This window comes from Ochotona princeps, chromosome 27 (assembly GCF_030435755.1).
Source record: "Ochotona princeps isolate mOchPri1 chromosome 27, mOchPri1.hap1, whole genome shotgun sequence".
Classification (NCBI taxonomy): domain Eukaryota; kingdom Metazoa; phylum Chordata; class Mammalia; order Lagomorpha; family Ochotonidae; genus Ochotona; species Ochotona princeps.
Window position 1 is genome coordinate 9,140,122 of NC_080858.1, and position 23,055 is coordinate 9,163,176.

A 23,055-nucleotide genomic window follows, 5' to 3' on the forward strand; every position below is an offset into this window, starting at 1 on the left:
GGAAAAATGAACGAATGCAAGAACGAGGGAACGAGAAAATTTCAAAATGAACGAATGAAAGAACGAGGGAACGAGAAAATTTGAAAATGAACGAATGAAAGAACGAGGGAACGAAAAAATTTCAAAATGAACGAATGAAAGAACGAGGGAACGAGAAAATTTGAAAATGAACGAATGAAAGAACGAGGGAACGAGAAAATTTGAAAATGAACGAATGAAAGAACGAGGGAACGAAAAAATTTGAAAATGAACGAATGAAAGAACGAGGGAACGAGAAAATGGAAAAATGAACGAATGAAAGAACGAGGGAACGAGAAAATTTGAAAATGAACGAATGAAAGAACGAGGGAACGAGAAAATGGAAAAATGAACGAATGAAAGAACGAGGGAACGAGAAAATTTCAAAATGAACGAATGAAAGAACGAGGGAACGAGAAAATTTGAAAATGAACGAATGAAAGAACGAGGGAACGAAAAAATTTGAAAATGAACGAATGAAAGAACGAGGGAACGAAAAAATTTGAAAATGAACGAATGAAAGAACGAGGGAACGAAAAAATTTCAAAATGAACGAATGAAAGAACGAGGGAACGAAAAAATTTCAAAATGAACGAATGAAAGAACGAGGGAACGAGAAAATTTCAAAATGAACGAATGAAAGAACGAGGGAACGAGAAAATGGAAAAATGAACGAATGAAAGAACGAGGGAACGAGAAAATTTCAAAATGAACGAATGAAAGAACGAGGGAACGAAAAAATTTGAAAATGAACGAATGAAAGAACGAGGGAACGAAAAAATTTGAAAATGAACGAATGAAAGAACGAGGGAACGAAAAAATTTCAAAATGAACGAATGAAAGAACGAGGGAACGAAAAAATTTCAAAATGAACGAATGAAAGAACGAGGGAACGAGAAAATTTCAAAATGAACGAATGAAAGAACGAGGGAACGAAAAAATTTGAAAATGAACGAATGAAAGAACGAGGGAACGAGAAAATTTGAAAATGAACGAATGAAAGAACGAGGGAACGAGAAAATTTGAAAATGAACGAATGAAAGAACGAGGGAACGAAAAAATTTCAAAATGAACGAATGAAAGAACGAGGGAACGAAAAAATTTCAAAATGAACGAATGAAAGAACGAGGGAACGAAAAAATTTGAAAATGAACGAATGAAAGAACGAGGGAACGAGAAAATTTGAAAATGAACGAATGAAAGAACGAGGGAACGAGAAAATTTGAAAATGAACGAATGAAAGAACGAGGGAACGAAAAAATTTCAAAATGAACGAATGAAAGAACGAGGGAACGAGAAAATTTCAAAATGAACGAATGAAGGAACGAGGGAACGAGAAAATTTGAAAATGAACGAATGAAAGAACGAGGGAACGAGAAAATTTGAAAATGAACGAATGAAAGAACGAGGGAACGAAAAAATTTGAAAATGAACGAATGAAAGAACGAGGGAACGAAAAAATGGAAAAATGAACGAATGAAAGAACGAGGGAACGAAAAAATTTGAAAATGAACGAATGAAAGAACGAGGGAACGAGAAAATTTGAAAATGAACGAATGAAAGAACGAGGGAACGAGAAAATTTGAAAATGAACGAATGAAAGAACGAAGGAACGAGAAAATTTCAAAATGAACGAATGAAAGAACGAGGGAACGAGAAAATTTGAAAATGAACGAATGAAAGAACGAGGGAACGAAAAAATTTGAAAATGAACGAATGAAAGAACGAGGGAACGAGAAAATGGAAAAATGAACGAATGAAAGAACGAGGGAACGAGAAAATTTCAAAATGAACGAATGAAAGAACGAGGGAACGAGAAAATTTCAAAATGAACGAATGAAAGAACGAGGGAACGAGAAAATGGAAAAATGAACGAATGAAAGAACGAGGGAACGAGAAAATTTCAAAATGAACGAATGAAAGAACGAGGGAACGAAAAAATTTGAAAATGAACGAATGAAAGAACGAGGGAACGAAAAAATTTGAAAATGAACGAATGAAAGAACGAGGGAACGAGAAAATGGAAAAATGAACGAATGAAAGAACGAGGGAACGAGAAAATTTCAAAATGAACGAATGAAAGAACGAGGGAACGAAAAAATTTGAAAATGAACGAATGAAAGAACGAGGGAACGAGAAAATTTGAAAATGAACGAATGAAAGAACGAGGGAACGAAAAAATTTCAAAATGAACGAATGAAAGAACGAGGGAACGAGAAAATTTGAAAATGAACGAATGAAAGAACGAGGGAACGAGAAAATTTGAAAATGAACGAATGAAAGAACGAGGGAACGAGAAAATGGAAAAATGAACGAATGAAAGAACGAGGGAACGAGAAAATTTCAAAATGAACGAATGAAAGAACGAGGGAACGAGAAAATTTGAAAATGAACGAATGAAAGAACGAGGGAACGAAAAAATTTGAAAATGAACGAATGAAAGAACGAGGGAACGAAAAAATTTGAAAATGAACGAATGAAAGAACGAGGGAACGAAAAAATTTCAAAATGAACGAATGAAAGAACGAGGGAACGAAAAAATTTCAAAATGAACGAATGAAAGAACGAGGGAACGAGAAAATTTCAAAATGAACGAATGAAAGAACGAGGGAACGAGAAAATGGAAAAATGAACGAATGAAAGAACGAGGGAACGAGAAAATTTCAAAATGAACGAATGAAAGAACGAGGGAACGAAAAAATTTGAAAATGAACGAATGAAAGAACGAGGGAACGAAAAAATTTGAAAATGAACGAATGAAAGAACGAGGGAACGAAAAAATTTCAAAATGAACGAATGAAAGAACGAGGGAACGAAAAAATTTCAAAATGAACGAATGAAAGAACGAGGGAACGAGAAAATTTCAAAATGAACGAATGAAAGAACGAGGGAACGAAAAAATTTGAAAATGAACGAATGAAAGAACGAGGGAACGAGAAAATTTGAAAATGAACGAATGAAAGAACGAGGGAACGAGAAAATTTGAAAATGAACGAATGAAAGAACGAGGGAACGAAAAAATTTCAAAATGAACGAATGAAAGAACGAGGGAACGAAAAAATTTCAAAATGAACGAATGAAAGAACGAGGGAACGAGAAAATTTGAAAATGAACGAATGAAAGAACGAGGGAACGAGAAAATTTGAAAATGAACGAATGAAAGAACGAGGGAACGAAAAAATTTCAAAATGAACGAATGAAAGAACGAGGGAACGAGAAAATTTCAAAATGAACGAATGAAGGAACGAGGGAACGAGAAAATTTGAAAATGAACGAATGAAAGAACGAGGGAACGAGAAAATTTGAAAATGAACGAATGAAAGAACGAGGGAACGAAAAAATTTGAAAATGAACGAATGAAAGAACGAGGGAACGAAAAAATGGAAAAATGAACGAATGAAAGAACGAGGGAACGAAAAAATTTGAAAATGAACGAATGAAAGAACGAGGGAACGAGAAAATTTGAAAATGAACGAATGAAAGAACGAGGGAACGAGAAAATTTGAAAATGAACGAATGAAAGAACGAAGGAACGAGAAAATTTCAAAATGAACGAATGAAAGAACGAGGGAACGAGAAAATTTGAAAATGAACGAATGAAAGAACGAGGGAACGAAAAAATTTGAAAATGAACGAATGAAAGAACGAGGGAACGAGAAAATGGAAAAATGAACGAATGAAAGAACGAGGGAACGAGAAAATTTCAAAATGAACGAATGAAAGAACGAGGGAACGAGAAAATTTCAAAATGAACGAATGAAAGAACGAGGGAACGAGAAAATGGAAAAATGAACGAATGAAAGAACGAGGGAACGAGAAAATTTCAAAATGAACGAATGAAAGAACGAGGGAACGAAAAAATTTGAAAATGAACGAATGAAAGAACGAGGGAACGAAAAAATTTGAAAATGAACGAATGAAAGAACGAGGGAACGAGAAAATGGAAAAATGAACGAATGAAAGAACGAGGGAACGAGAAAATTTCAAAATGAACGAATGAAAGAACGAGGGAACGAAAAAATTTGAAAATGAACGAATGAAAGAACGAGGGAACGAGAAAATTTGAAAATGAACGAATGAAAGAACGAGGGAACGAAAAAATTTCAAAATGAACGAATGAAAGAACGAGGGAACGAAAAAATTTGAAAATGAACGAATGAAAGAACGAGGGAACGAAAAAATTTGAAAATGAACGAATGAAAGAACGAGGGAACGAAAAAATTTCAAAATGAACGAATGAAAGAACGAGGGAACGAGAAAATTTCAAAATGAACGAATGAAAGAACGAGGGAACGAGAAAATTTGAAAATGAACGAATGAAAGAACGAGGGAACGAGAAAATGGAAAAATGAACGAATGAAAGAACGAGGGAACGAGAAAATTTCAAAATGAACGAATGAAAGAACGAGGGAACGAAAAAATTTGAAAATGAACGAATGAAAGAATGAGGGAACGAGAAAATGGAAAAATGAAAGAATGAAAGAACGAGGGAACGAGAAAATTTCAAAATGAACGAATGAAAGAACGAGGGAACGAGAAAATGGAAAAATGAACGAATGAAAGAACGAGGGAACGAGAAAATTTCAAAATGAACGAATGAAAGAACGAGGGAACGAGAAAATTTCAAAATGAACGAATGAAAGAACGAGGGAACGAGAAAATGGAAAAATGAACGAATGAAAGAACGAGGGAACGAGAAAATTTGAAAATGAACGAATGAAAGAACGAGGGAACGAGAAAATTTCAAAATGAACGAATGAAAGAACGAGGGAACGAAAAAATGGAAGTTTGAACGAATGAAAGAACGAGGGAAAGAGAAAATTTGAAAATGAACGAATGAAAGAACGAGGGAACGAAAAAATGGAAAATGAACGAATGAAAGAACGAGGGAACGAAAAAATTTGAAAATGAACGAATGAAAGAACGAGGGAACGAGAAAATTTCAAAATGAACGAATGAAAGAACGAGGGAACGAGAAAATTTCAAAATGAACGAATGAAAGAACGAGGGAACGAGAAAATGGAAAAATGAACGAATGAAAGAACGAGGGAACGAAAAAATTTCAAAATGAACGAATGAAAGAACGAGGGAACGAAAAAATTTCAAAATGAACGAATGAAAGAACGAGGGAACGAGAAAATTTCAAAATGAACGAATGAAAGAACGAGGGAACGAAAAAATTTGAAAATGAACGAATGAAAGAACGAGGGAACGAGAAAATGGAAAAATGAACGAATGAAAGAACGAGGGAACGAGAAAATTTGAAAATGAACGAATGAAAGAACGAGGGAACGAAAAAATTTGAAAATGAACGAATGAAAGAACGAGGGAACGAAAAAATGGAAAAATGAACGAATGAAAGAACGAGGGAACGAAAAAATTTGAAAATGAACGAATGAAAGAACGAGGGAACGAGAAAATTTCAAAATGAACGAATGAAAGAACGAGGGAACGAGAAAATTTGAAAATGAACGAATGAAGGAACGAGGGAACGAGAAAATTTCAAAATGAACGAATGAAAGAACGAGGGAACGAAAAAATTTGAAAATGAACGAATGAAAGAACGAGGGAACGAAAAAATTTGAAAATGAACGAATGAAAGAACGAGGGAACGAGAAAATTTCAAAATGAACGAATGAAAGAACGAGGGAATGAAAAAATTTGAAAATGAACGAATGAAAGAACGAGGGAACGAGAAAATTTCAAAATGAACGAATGAAAGAACGAGGGAACGAGAAAATGGAAAAATGAACGAATGAAAGAACGAGGGAACGAGAAAATGGAAAAATGAACGAATGAAAGAACGAGGGAACGAGAAAATTTCAAAATGAACGAATGAAAGAACGAGGGAACGAAAAAATTTCAAAATGAACGAATGAAAGAACGAGGGAACGAAAAAATGGAAAAATGAACGAATGAAAGAACGAGGGAACGAGAAAATGGAAAAATGAACGAATGAAAGAACGAGGGAACGAAAAAATTTGAAAATGAACGAATGAAAGAACGAGGGAACGAGAAAATTTGAAAATGAACGAATGAAAGAACGAGGGAACGAGAAAATTTGAAAATGAACGAATGAAAGAACGAGGGAACGAGAAAATTTGAAAATGAACGAATGAAAGAATGAGGGAACGAAAAAATTTGAAAATGAACGAATGAAAGAACGAGGGAACGAGAAAATGGAAAAATGAACGAATGAAAGAACGAGGGAACGAGAAAATTTCAAAATGAACGAATGAAAGAACGAGGGAACGAAAAAATGGAAAAATGAACGAATGAAAGAACGAGGGAACGAAAAAATGGAAAAATGAACGAATGAAAGAACGAGGGAACGAAAAAATGGAAAAATGAACGAATGAAAGAACGAGGGAACGAAAAAATGGAAAAATGAACGAATGAAAGAACGAGGGAACGAAAAAATGGAAAAATGAACGAATGAAAGAACGAGGGAACGAAAAAATGGAAAAATGAACGAATGAAAGAACGAGGGAACGAAAAAATGGAAAAATGAACGAATGAAAGAACGAGGGAACGAAAAAATGGAAAAATGAACGAATGAAAGAACGAGGGAACGAGAAAATTTGAAAATGAACGAATGAAAGAACGAGGGAACGAGAAAATTTGAAAATGAACGAATGAAAGAACGAGGGAACGAGAAAATTTGAAAATGAACGAATGAAAGAACGAGGGAACGAGAAAATGGAAAAATGAACGAATGAAAGAACGAGGGAACGAAAAAATGGAAAAATGAACGAATGAAAGAACGAGGGAACGAGAAAATTTGAAAATGAACGAATGAAAGAACGAGGGAACGAAAAAATGGAAAAATGAACGAATGAAAGAACGAGGGAACGAAAAAATGGAAAAATGAACGAATGAAAGAACGAGGGAACGAGAAAATTTGAAAATGAACGAATGAAAGAACGAGGGAACGAGAAAATTTGAAAATGAACGAATGAAAGAACGAGGGAACGAGAAAATTTGAAAATGAACGAATGAAAGAACGAGGGAACGAAAAAATGGAAAAATGAACGAATGAAAGAACGAGGGAACGAAAAAATGGAAAAATGAACGAATGAAAGAACGAGGGAACGAAAAAATTTGAAAATGAACGAATGAAAGAACGAGGGAACGAGAAAATTTGAAAATGAACGAATGAAAGAACGAGGGAACGAGAAAATTTGAAAATGAACGAATGAAAGAACGAGGGAACGAGAAAATTTGAAAATGAACGAATGAAAGAACGAGGGAACGAAAAAATTTGAAAATGAACGAATGAAAGAACGAGGGAATGAGAAAATTTGAAAATGAACGAATGAAAGAACGAGGGAACGAGAAAATTTGAAAATGAACGAATGAAAGAACGAGGGAACGAGAAAATTTGAAAATGAACGAATGAAAGAACGAGGGAACGAAAAAATGGAAAAATGAACGAATGAAAGAACGAGGGAACGAAAAAATTTGAAAATGAACGAATGAAAGAACGAGGGAACGAGAAAATTTGAAAATGAAAGAATGAAAGAACTCATTGAGCCCAATTATAAAGTAAAATCTCCAAAGAATGTTAAAAAAAAAAATGCCTCACCAGCTACTGGATCTCCTGCAGAAACGGTCGTTGCTCTCCACGCCGGCCGCCTTAAAGGTACAGGAGGATAAATAGGAACTGAGTGAGGCTGCCCTGAAGATGAGTTTTGTGCTGAGAACACTTGGGAACTGTCTTACCGTTCCTGTGTTTCCAATGTTTCTGGGTAGCGAGGCAATGGTCACTCTTCGCAGAGAAGACGGCTGTCGAAAGAGGCAAAGGGGAGGTCAGAGAATCCCTGTGAGGCAACCCTGAGGATCATCTTCACAGACACAGAGTCTGAGCCCTGGACCACTGCTGAGTTACACAACAAGCAGATGTCTAAAACATCTTTGTCTAACCAAACTGCCTTCTAAGACTTTTTTATTTTAAACCAATTTCTGGACTATCAACCTTAATAATAGACTATTTTAAGTTTGGCTGTCAAGTAAGGAATGTAAGATTTCTTGATTAGGTTTTTCTTGACATCAACCTTCCCCCCCCCCCCCCCCGCATTTTTTTTTAGTATTTTAGAACAATTTTAAATTTGTTTTTTTTTTTAAAAGATTTACTTATTTTCCATTACAAAGTCAGATACACAGAGAGGAGAGAGAGAGGAAGATCTTCCATCCGATGATTCACTCCCCAAGTGAGCCGCAACCGCCGGTGCTGCGCCGATCCGCAGCTGGGAACCTGGAACCTCCTCCAGGTCTCCCACACGGGTGCAAGTCCCAAAGCTTTGGGCCATCCTCCACTGCTTTCCCAGGCCACAAGCAGGGAGCTGGATGGGAAGTGGAGCTGCCAGGATTAGAACCGGCGCCCACATGGGATCCTGGGGCCGTTCAAGGCGAGGACTTCAGCCTCTAGGCCACGCCGCCGGGCCCCAATTTTAAATTTGAAAAAAATATATGTTAGGGTACTAATAGCACAGCTTCTAGCAGTGTGACTCGCACTTTTTCTGTTGAGTCACCTGGACTTTTGCCCATAGTCCTCTTTCTGATAGGAAATGCCTTATTTTTCTTGTCTTTCTCTTTGGCTACTGTTGTCTTATGCCCACAGAGCTTTCCATTAGCTCAGGAAGAGCTGATACTTCATCTATAGCTTTTCCCCTTTAACACAATTAAAGCTATTTTTTATGAATCCCTGCAGTCTTTTGTCAGCCTTGAGATTCCAAAGGCAAGTTTTATGTAACTGCATGGTTTTTAAAGCTTAAATAGATACAAGGTAAGAACTGAAATATTTTAAATTTAACAAGTCAACAAGCTTTAACTCATCTATGACATTAAATGAAAGGGCATACCTAAACATCAAGACTACCCAGTATTACCCAAGCAACCTGGCTTTTAATCATGACTCTAACCACTATTTGATGACAACTTACTATATAACTTAAATGTTTATTCCTTTTATCATCTGTAAAAAAAAATAGGGATTTGAATGGAATAATAAAAATTCTCAAACATTTTCAATAGCTGTAGAATCCTGATTTGCAAAGAGTGGAAGAACCTGTTGGTTCTCCCTCCATTTTCCCTTCCCCTCTTATTTAGTAGTGAACTTGATGTTTAGCTGTGTGGGAACAGCTAACCCTGTGTTTCCTTCCAGGACGCATCCTTCCCAGAACCCGGAGTGCTCTCTGCTTCCTTCTTCTTGGTCTATGACTTGACTAGACACCAAATCCTCAAAGCCTGAGTCAGTCACAGTGGCTCAGGGACTGTGAGGCAGAAACCAAAGGTGCAAAGGGATGGCTTCTACAAACCACTGCAAAGCTGCTCTACCACATGGCTGCATGTGTCAGACAAAATCTTGTCAGTACGTGCCGGCTCTCCTTACGTTGTCAACCCAGCTTGTTACACAAATGGTTCAGGAAGCATAGAAGCATTCTTATACATGCGCAATGTAACCATACCGACATCTGCATGAATGAACATCACTGTGGTGGGATTTGAAGGCAGGTTTCCCCAAACCATTTTCAACTCCTTTTGCTTACCAGCATTTGACATACACTTAGTAAGTTGGTAATTACCTTGGAGTTGAGAGATGCTGAACGTTTTTTAATTTGGCAGCCTTCTGAAAGGAAGCACATTGTAGAGACGACTCATGAGATGCATGTGAAAGCGATGGCCAAAATTCTTTACAAAGGAAAGGACAGAAAACACCTCATGCTTGTGTCAGCACGGATGTCTGCACGCCTATCTAGCAGGTGGTGGGCACCACGTGGATGAGTGCTGTCACTAGGCACCAAAGGAAGGATCAACCAGGGCTGACAGGTACTGTCAGAAAATTCATTCTGCTCCTTAAAATGCAATCCTTATACTACAGATACAAACTGTATGCAGTATTCCATGGCACCATGTGTCTCTTCAGCCTTTTGGTCAGCATAGTGAGCCAGATCTTGCCTTCTTCAGGGTCTTTAAAACTCATTCATGAGATTATTTCTCTGCAGTTACTACACCTCACTAATATGTTGGGGGGAAAGCAATTCCAACATCCCTTAACTAGAGAAACACTAAGGTCAGCTCGGTCAGTTGCATTAATTATATTCTCTCATTGCAGCAATCCAAATTGACTTAACAGACTGTGTTCAAGTCTCCCAATCTGTTCTCTGATGATACACAGAAATGAGTTCTTAACCTTGACCTAAGCGGCCTACTCTAAGAGACGGTGACATTTAATGAGAGCGCACAGATGAGGAAACATTACTGACACGTAATTTTAAAGCTTTGAGTACCTTCGTCTTCCAGAGGGTCGAAGGACCTTTCATTTTGCAGAAGAACCTGCTTCAGTTCTTCTAGCTCGGTGTGCTCTTTGGCGTACATTCGCTTTAGGTTTTCCACATGCTGAATCATCACCTCAACAGCTTTACTAACCCGGCTTTCCTGCAGAAAAAAAAAAAAAAAGAATTTACATTGAAAATACAATTCTCAGCATTCAGAGTCAATGGACTGAATACATGAAACTTACCTTCACTCCATCCCTAAATTCCAGTAACATGAGAATCAACTTTGTTTTTAAAAAATTGACATGAAACAATGAGGGCATAGGGAAGAGAAGACAGTGTCATGGCAAAAAGCTTTTCAAAGTTGGACAGTAGAAGCGCTAGGAATAAATGAGACAGGGAGAAGTTACATCCTTAAAAGGGGCGGGGTGGGTTAGAAAAACTTAGAAGCAAGCTAGTGCTGCGCTCACAGAGAGCCCCAGGGGCCTCAGAGGGAGCAGCGTGTAAGTGTCAGGTTGATGGTGCCTACCCTAAAACGACAGAAATAGTGAAAAGTCTGTTTAAGATGCGCAGGTATTCTCCCTTGCTCTCATCACCAGCTACCTTCCCTCTTCACTATTTTATGTGGAAAGATTGAGATTTGGAAAGGACAGCTGTTGCTACATGCGCCATACTCAAAACCACACATAAAAGCAAAGTTTTGCACACAAGCTGTACGCATCTCAACTCCCGGGTCTCCGCTTCCCTCATCCTTCCGGCTCCCAGGCCCTGCCTGCCTGGGTTCTTCCTGCAGAGCAGGCAGCTGGGAGGTTCCTTTCTGGGGGAATCAAACACTCCTGTGCCCGAGTGAAATATCCTCACTTAGGCAGAAAGGAACATGCAGGCAGCACTATATAACTTCTGGATGTTAAAAATGTTGGAAATTCAAAGCGTTTCAAGATAAAACTGAGCCAAGTGCTCTGAAATTAGAGCAACAACTACATAAACGTCACTGACATCAGAAAGGTTCAGCTCAGAAGAGTGGTCATGCATAGAACAGAATTTAAAGAACTATTAAAAGTATTTGAAAAAAATTACGTAAGGTAGGAAAAACTCTCCAGGAATACTATCAGAACTTATTAACCACAATGTGCCACTTCAAAAGCTGTAACATGGCCCATACAACCGTAGACAAAAATGAACTATTAAAACTAGGCAGCAGGGAACAGAGAACATCCTACAAGATTCTAGAAAGTGAAAAAAGGTTATAGGGCCCGGTGGTGTGGCCTAGCGGCTAAAGTCCTCGCCTTGAACGCCCCGGGATCCCATATGGGCGCCGGTTCTAATCCCAGCACCTCCACTTCCCATCCAGCTCCCTGCTTGTGGCCTGGGAAAGCAGTCGAGGGCGGCCCAATGCCAATGCACTGGGACCCTGCGCCCGCGTGGGAGACCCAGAAGAGGTTCCTAGTTCCCGGCTTTGGATCGGCGCAGCACCGGCCGTTGTGCTCACTTGAGGAGTGAATCATCGGACAGAAGATATTCCTCTCTGTCTCTCCTCCTCTCTGTATATCTGACTTTGTAATAAAGTAAATAAATCTAAAAAAAAAAAAAAAAGGAAAGAAAAAAGGTTATAAACAAAGGCTCAAACTTTGATAGTGACTCCAGACTGAGGAAATCAGTGAAACCTGGCTGAGCAGATCCCAAAGAAAATCATCTGGGCTGCTAACGTAGCCAAACTCACGACTCAGTTTAAGGATCCAGGCACTGCAGCCTCCTGATGACTCCAGCAGCTTACCTCCCACCTAAGTGGAAGAGACAAGCCAACAAGAGAAACGGACAGGGAGAGATGGAGACCTGACCCGCCCCTACTCAGACAGGACACGCCCCCATCCCCAAGAGGCCAACGGCAGAACACGTGTGAGCGTCATTGTCTCGTGAGGCCTCGACTCCCAGCAAGAGGTCGAGATGAATTACAGATCACACATAGAAAATGAGCAAACAACAGTGCCAGCCAAGAAAAATGGTGAGCTCCAGGCAGAAGCTAATGTGCCAAGTGGAGGCAAAGTCTTAACAGACTAGTAGAATTGCTATGGTCTTCATAATGTTTGCACAGGTATTACAACTAATACTGTTTTTAATTTTTTAGAAATTTCATGATAATTTATTGGTACCCAACGCACAGAATGATCCTCATCTACCTGCTAGTCAGTTTCAGGAACCGTCAATGTTTGGCCACATGAATTACATCATTCCACCTTTTTTGTAATTAAGAAAAAAATGCAATTCTACTTTAAAAAGGGGGTGGGGTTGTTTTCTTCCTAAATGCTTCAGTTACGATTTTTGTTGATAAAACAGGAGTAATGTTAAAGAGCCTCACTACCAATGATCACATCCACCAAAATGATTCCAATCTTCCTTGAGATCTCTGAAACAAGTTCTAACTGGACTCTGAGAAAGTATATATACTGCTTTTCTTGTTTCATGCTAATGCACACTTTACTTTCATACTGTAAATCTACACTTTCCAATGTAAATTCAAGGCCACTGATACATTTACAGTGTACCTCCAGCACATTACCACGAATGCCCCCCCAGTCATCAAGCAGTCACTCCACAATGTCCGCTGCCCCAGCTGCTGGCTGCCTCCAGTCTGCTCCCCGAGTCCACACCTTTACCCAAAGCTTCAAATGAATGGAATCCTAGTTGGTAGCCTTAACCTCTCTTGTTCAGCGTCATGTTCATCCACACTCCAGCATACGCCAATGCTGCGTTCCTTCTGGTGGCTAAGCTTTGGTTGACATGCTACAAAGACTTTAAGCATTCATCTACTATCGGGCATTTGGAGTGCTCATAGTGTTACGGATATCAGCCTACAATTATGTTTTCTTAATATCTGTATATCCCCATTGTTCCTTATTAAAGCTGTATGTATTGGGGTCTTTAAAAGTCATTCTCAGAAATATAATCCATAATCTTAGGGCAAACAGATCCTTTTTGTAATTTCATTATGACAGAAACATGGAGCGTGCTCACCTGATTAATGGCTCCCAACATCTCAGCCCTACTGGCCACTCGTGTGCTGCACTGGCTAAGAAACGTGATACTCTTCTCCAGCTTCTTGATGATTTCCTGGGCCTGGTTGTCCTCTTCACACAGCAGCGTTAAAGACTGCACAGAGAAGCAAGTATCATAAGCTATTCAAGGCAAACATTTCTCAAGTGATTCCAACGTGAATCTAATATGCACCTGTGGATGACAATCCAATCTCGGTGATCTTAACAGAGGGTGTAAAGGAGGACAGAGCAACACAACATCATACTGAAATATTAATATCTTTATCAGCTAACACATGCTCACAAACATTAGTAATCAATTACCACTCCCTCATGTACCTTACGGTGGTTCTTCTATCATTTTTACAGTGAGCTAGAATTCACCAGAATGATAACAAGCCTATAACGTTGGTAAACCAGTTTCTTATATCATATGAGGATGGGATTCCACATGGTGGAATTTTTGAGGAAGTAGCAAAGCAGACTAGAATTAGAATCGGCTGTGGTTATGACACTCACTCCTCTATTGATAAGGTGTGAATGGATAGGCCTTTTTTGCCTTATGAATATTCATTTTGAACCTGTATTCTTTTATGCTAGAACCATCCTTCTCACTAAGATAGATCTGAAACAGTGAACAAGTTCATTAGCCATGTGGTTATGAGCAAATTTCTAACACACAAATCTAAAGCACGGCAAAATAGTTATTTTGTACCCATTATTTTGTACGTTGTTAAGAAAAAGTACTGCCAATAAAATCATGAGGCATCACTGATTGTAAACTGCATCACATAATTTGGAACAATTAAAACGTTGTCATTTCTGATAGACTGTATCCTGATCAAACAGAAACCATTATCCCCTTTGTGGAAATACAACCGATGCCAGGGGCTTGTAACACAGTAGGTGCTCAACAAAATATGTGCAATCTGAACTTTCAACACTTAGTGGAAATACTTATTACAAAAAAACCTTTGCATGATTTTCATATTTTTTGCACAAAAGTAACATTGCTTATGTCTGTAAAATTTTTTAAGATAGAGTGACAGAAAGGGAGAACTAGAGAAAGCCATCTTACATCTGCTCGCTCACACAGCAGCTAGCTGCAGTGGCTTGCCTGGGCCCAGGCGAAAGCCAGCAGCCCAGAACTCAATCCAGGCTCCAAGCACTTGGGCTGCCTTCCACTGAATTCCCAGGTGTATTAGCAGGGAGAAGGATCAGAAGCTAAAACTTGAATCTTCACTCTAATTGTTACTATCACACGCAGAAGTTTAACCCACCCACTCTACCACAGTGCCAGCCTTATGAGCTTACCTTTTAGTTTAAAAAGATGTATTTGCTCTTATGTGGAAGACATATTAATAGAGACATGGAGAGACAAAGAGATCGTCCATCCTCTGGTTCACTCCCCAGAAACCCACAACAGCTGAAGCTGAGCTAAATCGAACCTAACAGCTTCCTCTGAGTTTCCCACGTGAGTGCAGGGTCCCAAAGCTTTGGACCGTCTCAACTGCTTTCCCAGGCCACAAACAGGGAGCTGGATGGGAAGTGGAGTAGCCAGGACATAAACTGATGCCCATATGGGATGCTACTGCTTGTGGGCAGCTTGCTGAGCCACTGTGCTGGTCCCACTAAGCTTATCTTGTCACTCCATTTCCCCATGAACTTTATGATGTTTTCTCATACTATTTCCACGTGACCCATCCTAACATTCCAGGAATTGCTTCTGCTTAGCGATGCTATACAAAGAACTTCAAAAAGTTGGTAGAAAATAGAATTAAAAGATATTTTGGTACAAAAAAAATTTTTTTTGAAATCCATTCATAAGGGATTTTTCATAGTATTAGTCATGAACTTTCTGAAGGTGTCTCATCTATCACATTAAGGAGGACTAAAATTACAGGACTCTCTCCAGTGATGTAAAAGTAACAATTTACAAAACTCAGCATCCTTTCCTCATTTAAAAAAATTATCAAAAAAAAAACAAAAAACTAGGAACAAAAGGAAACAGAATAAAGGTCACTCGTGAAGAAGTCATAGCAAAATCACACTGTGGTGCAAGGCTGAGAGCTTTTCCTCCCAGACCAGGGGCGAACCAGGATGCCTGCTCCCACCCCCGTTTATTCAATATGCTCAAGTTCTAGGTGAGAAAAAGAAATACAAAGGAATTCGAATTAAAAAAAAAGTAACATCTCGATAGACTGAAAACTACACATCTTATTTTGTTAGCCCCCCCCCGAAAAAAAAAAAACAAAAAAACAAACAAAAAAAAACACCTAAAACATAGAATACGTATGTGGAGCAAATTTGAAGTGTGCACAATTAGCACCAATACACCAATATTCAGTGGCATTTTATATGTAATTTCTGACAAAGTAGGAAAACAGCTCCATCTACAGTAACATCAGAAAGATAAACACGAGGCCCAGCGCAATGGTTCTATTAGATCTTTCTCCTTCAAATGCCAGAATCCCATACGGGTGCTGGTTCTAATCCCAGCTGCCCCACTTCCCATCCAGCTCCCTGCTCGTGGCCTGGGAAAGCAGTCAAAGACGGTCCAAAGCCTTGGGACCCTGCACCCACATGGGAGACCCAGAAGAGGATCCTGGCTCCTGGCTTTGGATCAGAGCAGCTCTGGCTACAGCAGCCATTTGGGGAGTGAACCAGCAGATGGAAGGTTTTTCTCTGTGTCTCTCTATCCTTCTTTCTGTAGATCTGCCTTTCCAATAAAAATAAATCTTTAAAAACAAAACACTTAGGAACAAACATCATCAATGAAGCGAAAAACGTACGTTAATAAGCACAAAGCACTGTTAAAAGAAATTAAGAGATACAAATAAATGAAACTATATAACATGCTTGTGGATTGATAGACCTGCTTATGATACAACTCCCAGTAATCTACAGACTGAAATAAACCTTCACCAAAGTCTCAACTGTAATCTGTAGAAATAGAAACACAGTCCAAAATCCAGCAAGTAGACAAACCAATATCCAGAAAGAACAGCAGCCAGCATTGTAGTATAGAGCTACCACCTTTGACTCTGGCATTTTACTTCAGCACCAGTTCAAGTCCTGGCTACTCCAGTTCCAATCCAGCTCTGTCAGTGTGTGTGGGAAAGCAATGGAAGATGGCATCAACTCGAGCTCCTGTGCCATGTGGAAAGCTCACATGGAATTCCTAGCTTCTGGCTTCAGCCTGGCCCAGCCCCAGCCACTTTGGCCATCTGGGGAGTGAACCAGAGAATAGAAGATTGATCTGCCTGTCTCTACCTCTCTCTCTGAAACACTGCTTTTCAAACACATGCCTTAAAAAAAATAATAATCCATACCCATTTTACATGACATTGAAAATGTTTGATTTCCTTCATTCCTAATCAAGCTGCTTAATGTTCCAATACATCTGATTTTTGAAAACTTCACAACATGCAAAGATAATCCCCGTTGTCACGGTCTTATGCACCTGCTGCTCCTCAGCCCCTTCGGGGAGGACCTGATGTCATCTGACAACACTTCAGGCAGCCACAGTTCTGTTTCTCATAAGTTCATCATACATGGAAATAGATTTTGCAGAGTCTTCTATAACATTAAAACTGATGCCTAACTCCTGTTGCTTAGCTTTTTGGCAGGATTGTTCTTCCGCCTAAAATCTATTTGAAAATCCAGAGAGAAAGCAGATGACTCAGTCTCCTGAAAAAGACAGCTCTATGCTGGATTGTTACTTCTCTCTATTGATGAAACACTTCTTTCAGCATAATCCTGAATTCTCAACCTTCCAGCAATTTGCATTTGAGTCAGACAGGGCTTGGTACCTGGCATGGGCTGTGATCAGACAGGTAAAAGCCACCTGCTCTTACGAAAGCAAGATTGAAGACATGACCCGGTGCCCGAGTCTCACCTCCAGCAGCTTTAAGCAGTTCGTGATTTCCTTCTTGAGATTTTCTTCTGCCAAGTCCCGAGCCCGCTCTTCCAGCTTCACCCTCTTCTCCAGGGTGAACCAGTCACACTTAAACCCCAGCGAGACTCTGAGAAATTCTGCCTGTCACCAACACAACGTGGGGTTAACAGAGCTGCACAGAGACAAGGGTTTCAGGAGGGGCTCTGCTTTCCCCGCCCACCGCCATCATGCACGGGCCTTCCCTGCACTTAGCTGTGCCCAAGCAGACCCGTATAGACATGGGAGAGCTTGTACCTAGCACGTACCAGTATCTGCAACTGAGTATGAAACACTTGTGGGTTTTTTTTTTTAAGAGTGTGTGTGTGCATGCACGCGGTGGTAGTTTTTGTGGTGGTGGTTTTTGTTTTTTTAAGAAGATGATGTTTGGTTTAAACTCACCTCCACTTCCTTCTCAGTAGCGGAAGTACTGTAGAATAAAACAAAGACCTTTTATCAGACACAGTTCAACCGTAACATAGGAGGGGTTAACACGCAACGTGAAGAAAAGCTTACTTGTCGCTTTGTCTGAAATTAACTGATTTCACAGTGGCTCCAGGAAGAGGGGAAACCGCAGCATCTATTACAAGACAACACAGTGTTTCTTAGGGAAGGAGACTCAATACCCATGGGCTGGAGTTGTACACAAGTTAAACTGTCGCCTACAGTGCCAGCATCTCATAGGGTCACTGACCGAGTCCTGGTTGCTCCACTTCCAATCCAGCTCTCTGCTAATGTACCTGAGAAGGCAGTGAGATGCTACGAGTACTTGGAACCCTGCCACCCATGTGGGGGATCCGAATGGATTTTCAGGCTCCTGGTTGAGACCTAGTGCCTGCCTGGCCGTGTAGCTCTTTGGGGAATGGACCAGCAGAAACGATCTCTCTGAAGTCAGCTTTATTTTTTAAAAAAATCTAAATGTGTCTTTTTAAAAATATGTTGTGTAATGTCCACTGAACAAAGACATTTATTTTAAATCAGCTGATAGCCAGCTAATGTGTTCACTGAAATTGCAATTTAATATTCTGTTAAGTCATTGAAATCACAAAGACATTAAAATCATCGGTTCACACCTGAGCCGGTAATCGTTTTTTGAGACCCTAAGATGTCTCAGGATCAAAGACCAGCCCAGTTTGCAGTTTGTTCTGTGTGTGTTTTAATGCTTTTTATACAATCTCCAAAAACTTTGTGGAAAATACCCAGTCATTTATTACCTCTGCTGGAGTCCCAGGGAGAGAAACAGGCAGGCAGGCAGACAGAATAGGTTTGTCCAACTCCTAATTCACTCCCTCAAAGCTCACAATAGTTGGAACTGAACCTAGCCAACACCAGAAGCCAGAAACTCAATTCCGGTCTCCCACATGAGGAGCAGGGACCCAACCACCTGAACTATCTCCTGCTTCTTTTCAGTATGCACATTAGAGGGAAACTGGAATTGGGAGTAGAGGCAGGAATTAAAACCAGACACTGCCATGGGATGAGAGTGTCCCAAGTGCATCTTCATTAGTGTATCATATAGCCTCAGGGTCAAGAGCATGCGCCCCAAGCCTTTTTCCAGGTGATCTAGACATTATCATGTATTCATTCCCCATGGCAATTGTATGTGCAGATACTGTCACTGTCTATTTTGCTTACTTGGAAACTGCTTGTCACCATTTACTTAAACTCAATAAAATCACACAATTAAAGAATTCAGCATTGTGACTTAGAGTTTATTTCAGCAAAGTGTACTTTCAGCTCATCATTTCCACTTTGCAGATGGGAGAACGGAGAGTCAATATTAAGTAACTTTCACAATCTAGAATCGGAGTGACCCCCAAAGCCTGAAAATTCTTAGTGCTTACTGCAGAAATACTGACTTCTTCACATTCTAGATGGAATCCAGAATTCAAAGCAGAGCTTAAAATGGACTACGAACATTGGCTTTCTTACTCCTCAGTTACTTCAAATCATCTGGCTTCAAAGCAGAGCAATGTACTCAAGTGCAATGGAAATGTAGCGTTTTTGCAGGAGACAAGTGCAATCCTGTCGGCTGATCTTATCTGGGAATGCAGCACTTGCAGGGGAGTAGTTTTACCCAGTTTGACCTGCAGCAATGTCGGAACAGAGCAGAAGTTCACATGAGGGTTGGGAACACTCCTTACCTCCTGTAGCACATTCTTTATGCTCTTCTATTGTTTTGGGTTCCTCTTTGGCTTCCTAAAATCATAAGAAGATTTTATTACTGTGCATAGAATGGAAATTCTTTATAACCTATCATTTCCCAACTTCCTGTCATCCCCCCCTTAACCCTATGATGTCATAGACACTCTGAGTATTCAAGGAACTATAGCAGGGGTTAAGAAAGGGAAGGCTTGTTCCAAGGCGGTTGCTAATCTAGTTCAGGCCGAAAGAGCATCAGTACAAGAGAAGTGATGTAAATGTTAGGTGCAGCTTACCATTGAACAAACTGGAATGGATCATCAAATAAATGAGATAGGTACATCAGTGTTCTGGGCAGCAGGAGAGAGACAGTGGGACTTGAGAAACATGCAAAGTCTGTGTAGACAGGAGCAGCTGCAGCTGTCAGAAGGTAGGACTGGATGGCACAGGAGGTAAAGGAAGGGCGATCAAGAGACACCTCTAAGGGTATCTGGGGGAACTGTGACAAAGTAGGTGCAAAGACTGTTACGGACATGCCTTAAGGCCTCTGATCAGCTGCCCTAGGACTGTCTGTGTCACAAAGATCATCATAGCAGAGGGTTAAGCTGTGCTTCGCGGGGAAATTGAGCAGGGAAACGTGAAGTATACTTTTTGAAAATAAGTCCACATCATTCTCAGATGCACAGAGAAACCCGCACAGCAAGAGACAATTTCCATTACAGGAGAAGTCTAACTAGACACCGTGCCACGTCACTTTGAGACAACTGATTTCCATGACAGACCACACACCCAACACAGGAAATGTTCTGGGTCATGCTCATCAACATTTCCATATTCAGGTTTTCTTGCATCCTTCTTCAGTGCCATGACCTTTCTGAGCCGTGGCATTTTCCCTTCCTGCGCGCCTTCACAGCCACGCTGCTGGGAGAATTTGTCCATAGATGCTCTTTCCAGTTGCCTATCTCCCATTCCCGATCAGTGAACTACCCTTGACCCTCCAAATTAACTCCTTACCCACCACACGTGACCATCCTATTGTCAAATACGACCAGGAATCTTTTCAAGAAGCATTCAGAGTATTAATTTTTTATAGAGCTTTGTTATGCAAATCTACCAGATTCAGTGCCACTCAGGCGCTGCTTCTTCCATGGCTTCTTTTCCAGTCTTCCATCTCAAGCAATTTTTCTTTTCTATCCCTAATCACACTCTTGAGCAATTATCTATTTCTTTACCTGATGAGAAATACTTTAAAAATCCGTGTTGTATTTAATTTTCTTAATGCATTCATTTGTTTAAGAGACCTTCTATTGGGAGATATCTGGCTTGCTTCCAACAGACCTTTTATGAAACGAGTAAGTGAATGGAAAAATCAAGGTAGAGCCAGGAGGCCATAGAGCTAACTACACTGTGTGAGTCTCAGCAAGTAACGGGGATACTTTGGCCTCAGTTTGTTTTTGTCTAGGCAGGAGCCATGAACATCCAACCTGAAGACTAGGCAAGGCCCACAAAAATCATATGATCTGTGTCTGCCATACCAGCTGTCAATAGCACTTGAAATTCCACAATCTACAGCAGGCTAAATTTTGATAATTTTGTGTGGTCTGTGAGTCTTGTTTTTAATAACCAAAGGGTTTTTGACAGGAAGAAAAACAAGTTTCTCATCCATGTCCTATAGAATAGTGATTCACTTAGCATTTAGCAGCTTCATGGCATTTTAAAGGAGCAGATGAGATAAATTTTAAGCATGCTTTGCAGACTTTAAGACAGAGCTATCATACAATGCATCATTACTTTTTATTGTTGCCATGTGGATTATCTTCCTTACCAGATTTAATGTGGATTTTTCTGTATCTATAACATCCTGCGAGGCAGTATTCTCTTGAGCTTGACTGGTGGCTGTAAGAGAAAGCAAAGACACGTTGCTTTGTGGGAACATTAACAGGCAAAAGAGAATGCTACAGTGAGGGTAGCAAGATCAGCAAACTAGTAAGAAAGGCTTTGACACAGAAGACAAAACCATGGACATTATCCACGTAAATGTGCCCTGGGATCCGGGATTAGGGATGGAGCAGGTCAGGCTGTAAGGAGCCAAGGTGCTTGTGAGATTTCTTAATGCCAGTCTGTGTAAGTGGGTTCAAACAGTAGGCTGTCACTTCAACATCATTTCTTACACAGCTGATTGCTTTGTTTTTTTTAAATCAAGCACATTAGTGCTAAAACAATAGAAACTGGATAAAGGAAGGATGGACAATTAGTAATTCCATTTCTTTTACCTTGACAAGTATTTTTAACACTTGCATATGCAAAGCTATACCAAAATAGGATATCCGTCTAAATAAAACATCTAAGTCAAATGTCACACAGCTAAAAAGGTGCACCTTTGTGGAGTTTCTTTTTCTAACTTCCCTTTCCTTTTGCATACTTTACTTCTACTGGAATATGACTGACTGCTACTCTCCTCTGAGCCAGCACGGTACTTTGTCTTGTAGTTAGCTCAGTACCAGCACAAATACCAACAGGTTTTGCCTTGCTTTTACAAAGCCAAATGTTTAAAACATGTATTAGCTGTTAAAATTCATGTGGAAATACGAATCAAATGGGAATTGATTTCTTCAGTGGCACAATCTTTCCTCTGAAGAAATTTTCCTTTAGTTTTTCTTGAAGTCTGAACACAGATGGTAGGTTCATATAGTCCATGCATTAAAAAAGCAGGGAAAAATTCCCTTCCCACCTACGTCTGCCAGAAACAATTTCCCTCTGCACTGACCATGCCATTTTTTTCTAGCCTTCCAGACGTATTTTACACATATGCAAAACCTTGCTTCCTCTTTCTTTCACACAATTGTGCAAGCTGCATATAACATACTATGCATTAAAAAATTCCTTTGCTATTTTCCATCTTTCTTGCTATATAAGGGGAAACAAGTTCTATACATTCTTTATGCCTGCAGAGCAGTATCTTTTTTTTTTGAAGATTTATTTATTTTTATTACAAAGTCAGATATACTGAGAGGAGGAGAGATAGAGAGGAAGTGGAGCTGCCGGGATTAGAACCAGCGGCCATATGGGATCAAGGCGAGGACCTTAGCCACTAGGCCACGCTGCCGAGCCCAGAGCAGTATCTTTTAACTTGGGTATTCCATATATATTTTTAGGCAATAGCTAAACCATAATTATTATTTTCTTCTTGGGCAATGTCACAATGTCATTCTGTATGTGTGACTATATACAAAGACAAATTCTCACGAAGTTGCTCTGTCAAAGAATATGTCCATTTACGAAAGCTATAGATATTAAAAAATTTCATTCCATGTTGATCGTAAAACTTGACATTCCTTAAAGCAACATACAAGCATTTTTCCCTCTCTAATCTTGCATCTTTAATCTGCATGACAGGTGAAACATGGCATCTTCAAGTAGTTTTAATTAAAACCCTTTCTTACTGTGGCACAAAGTGAAATATCAACATGTTTTTCAGTTAACCCATGGAATAATTTCATTTCAGCAACATTATGACTACTCTAACTTCACACGTGTCTCAAATGTACATGTCAAGTTCCAATACCGGGATGTATTTTCCTTGATTGGGAGGGGTAGGCTGTAGGAGTCGGAATTTCTAACTCCAGGGAGTGTCCACTGCTGTGATGTCTCG

At 39.7% G+C, this 23,055-nt stretch overlaps 1 protein-coding gene across 1 annotated transcript in view; it reads right to left on the reverse strand.

The window, feature by feature from the left end:
• Positions 1–23,055, reverse strand: part of IRAG2 (inositol 1,4,5-triphosphate receptor associated 2) — a 126,691-nt gene that overhangs the window by 7,520 nt on the left and 96,116 nt on the right. Inside the window, exons 26-35 of the mRNA XM_058655676.1 lie at positions 21,229–21,299; positions 19,406–19,460; positions 17,778–17,841; positions 17,664–17,691; positions 17,226–17,366; positions 13,308–13,442; positions 10,308–10,455; positions 9,603–9,646; positions 7,741–7,803; positions 7,604–7,653 (exon numbers count right to left, since the gene is read on the reverse strand). Of these exons, the coding sequence (XP_058511659.1) occupies positions 7,604–7,653; positions 7,741–7,803; positions 9,603–9,646; positions 10,308–10,455; positions 13,308–13,442; positions 17,226–17,366; positions 17,664–17,691; positions 17,778–17,841; positions 19,406–19,460; positions 21,229–21,299 (799 nt within the window). The remainder of the gene's footprint in view (positions 1–7,603; positions 7,654–7,740; positions 7,804–9,602; positions 9,647–10,307; positions 10,456–13,307; positions 13,443–17,225; positions 17,367–17,663; positions 17,692–17,777; positions 17,842–19,405; positions 19,461–21,228; positions 21,300–23,055) is intronic.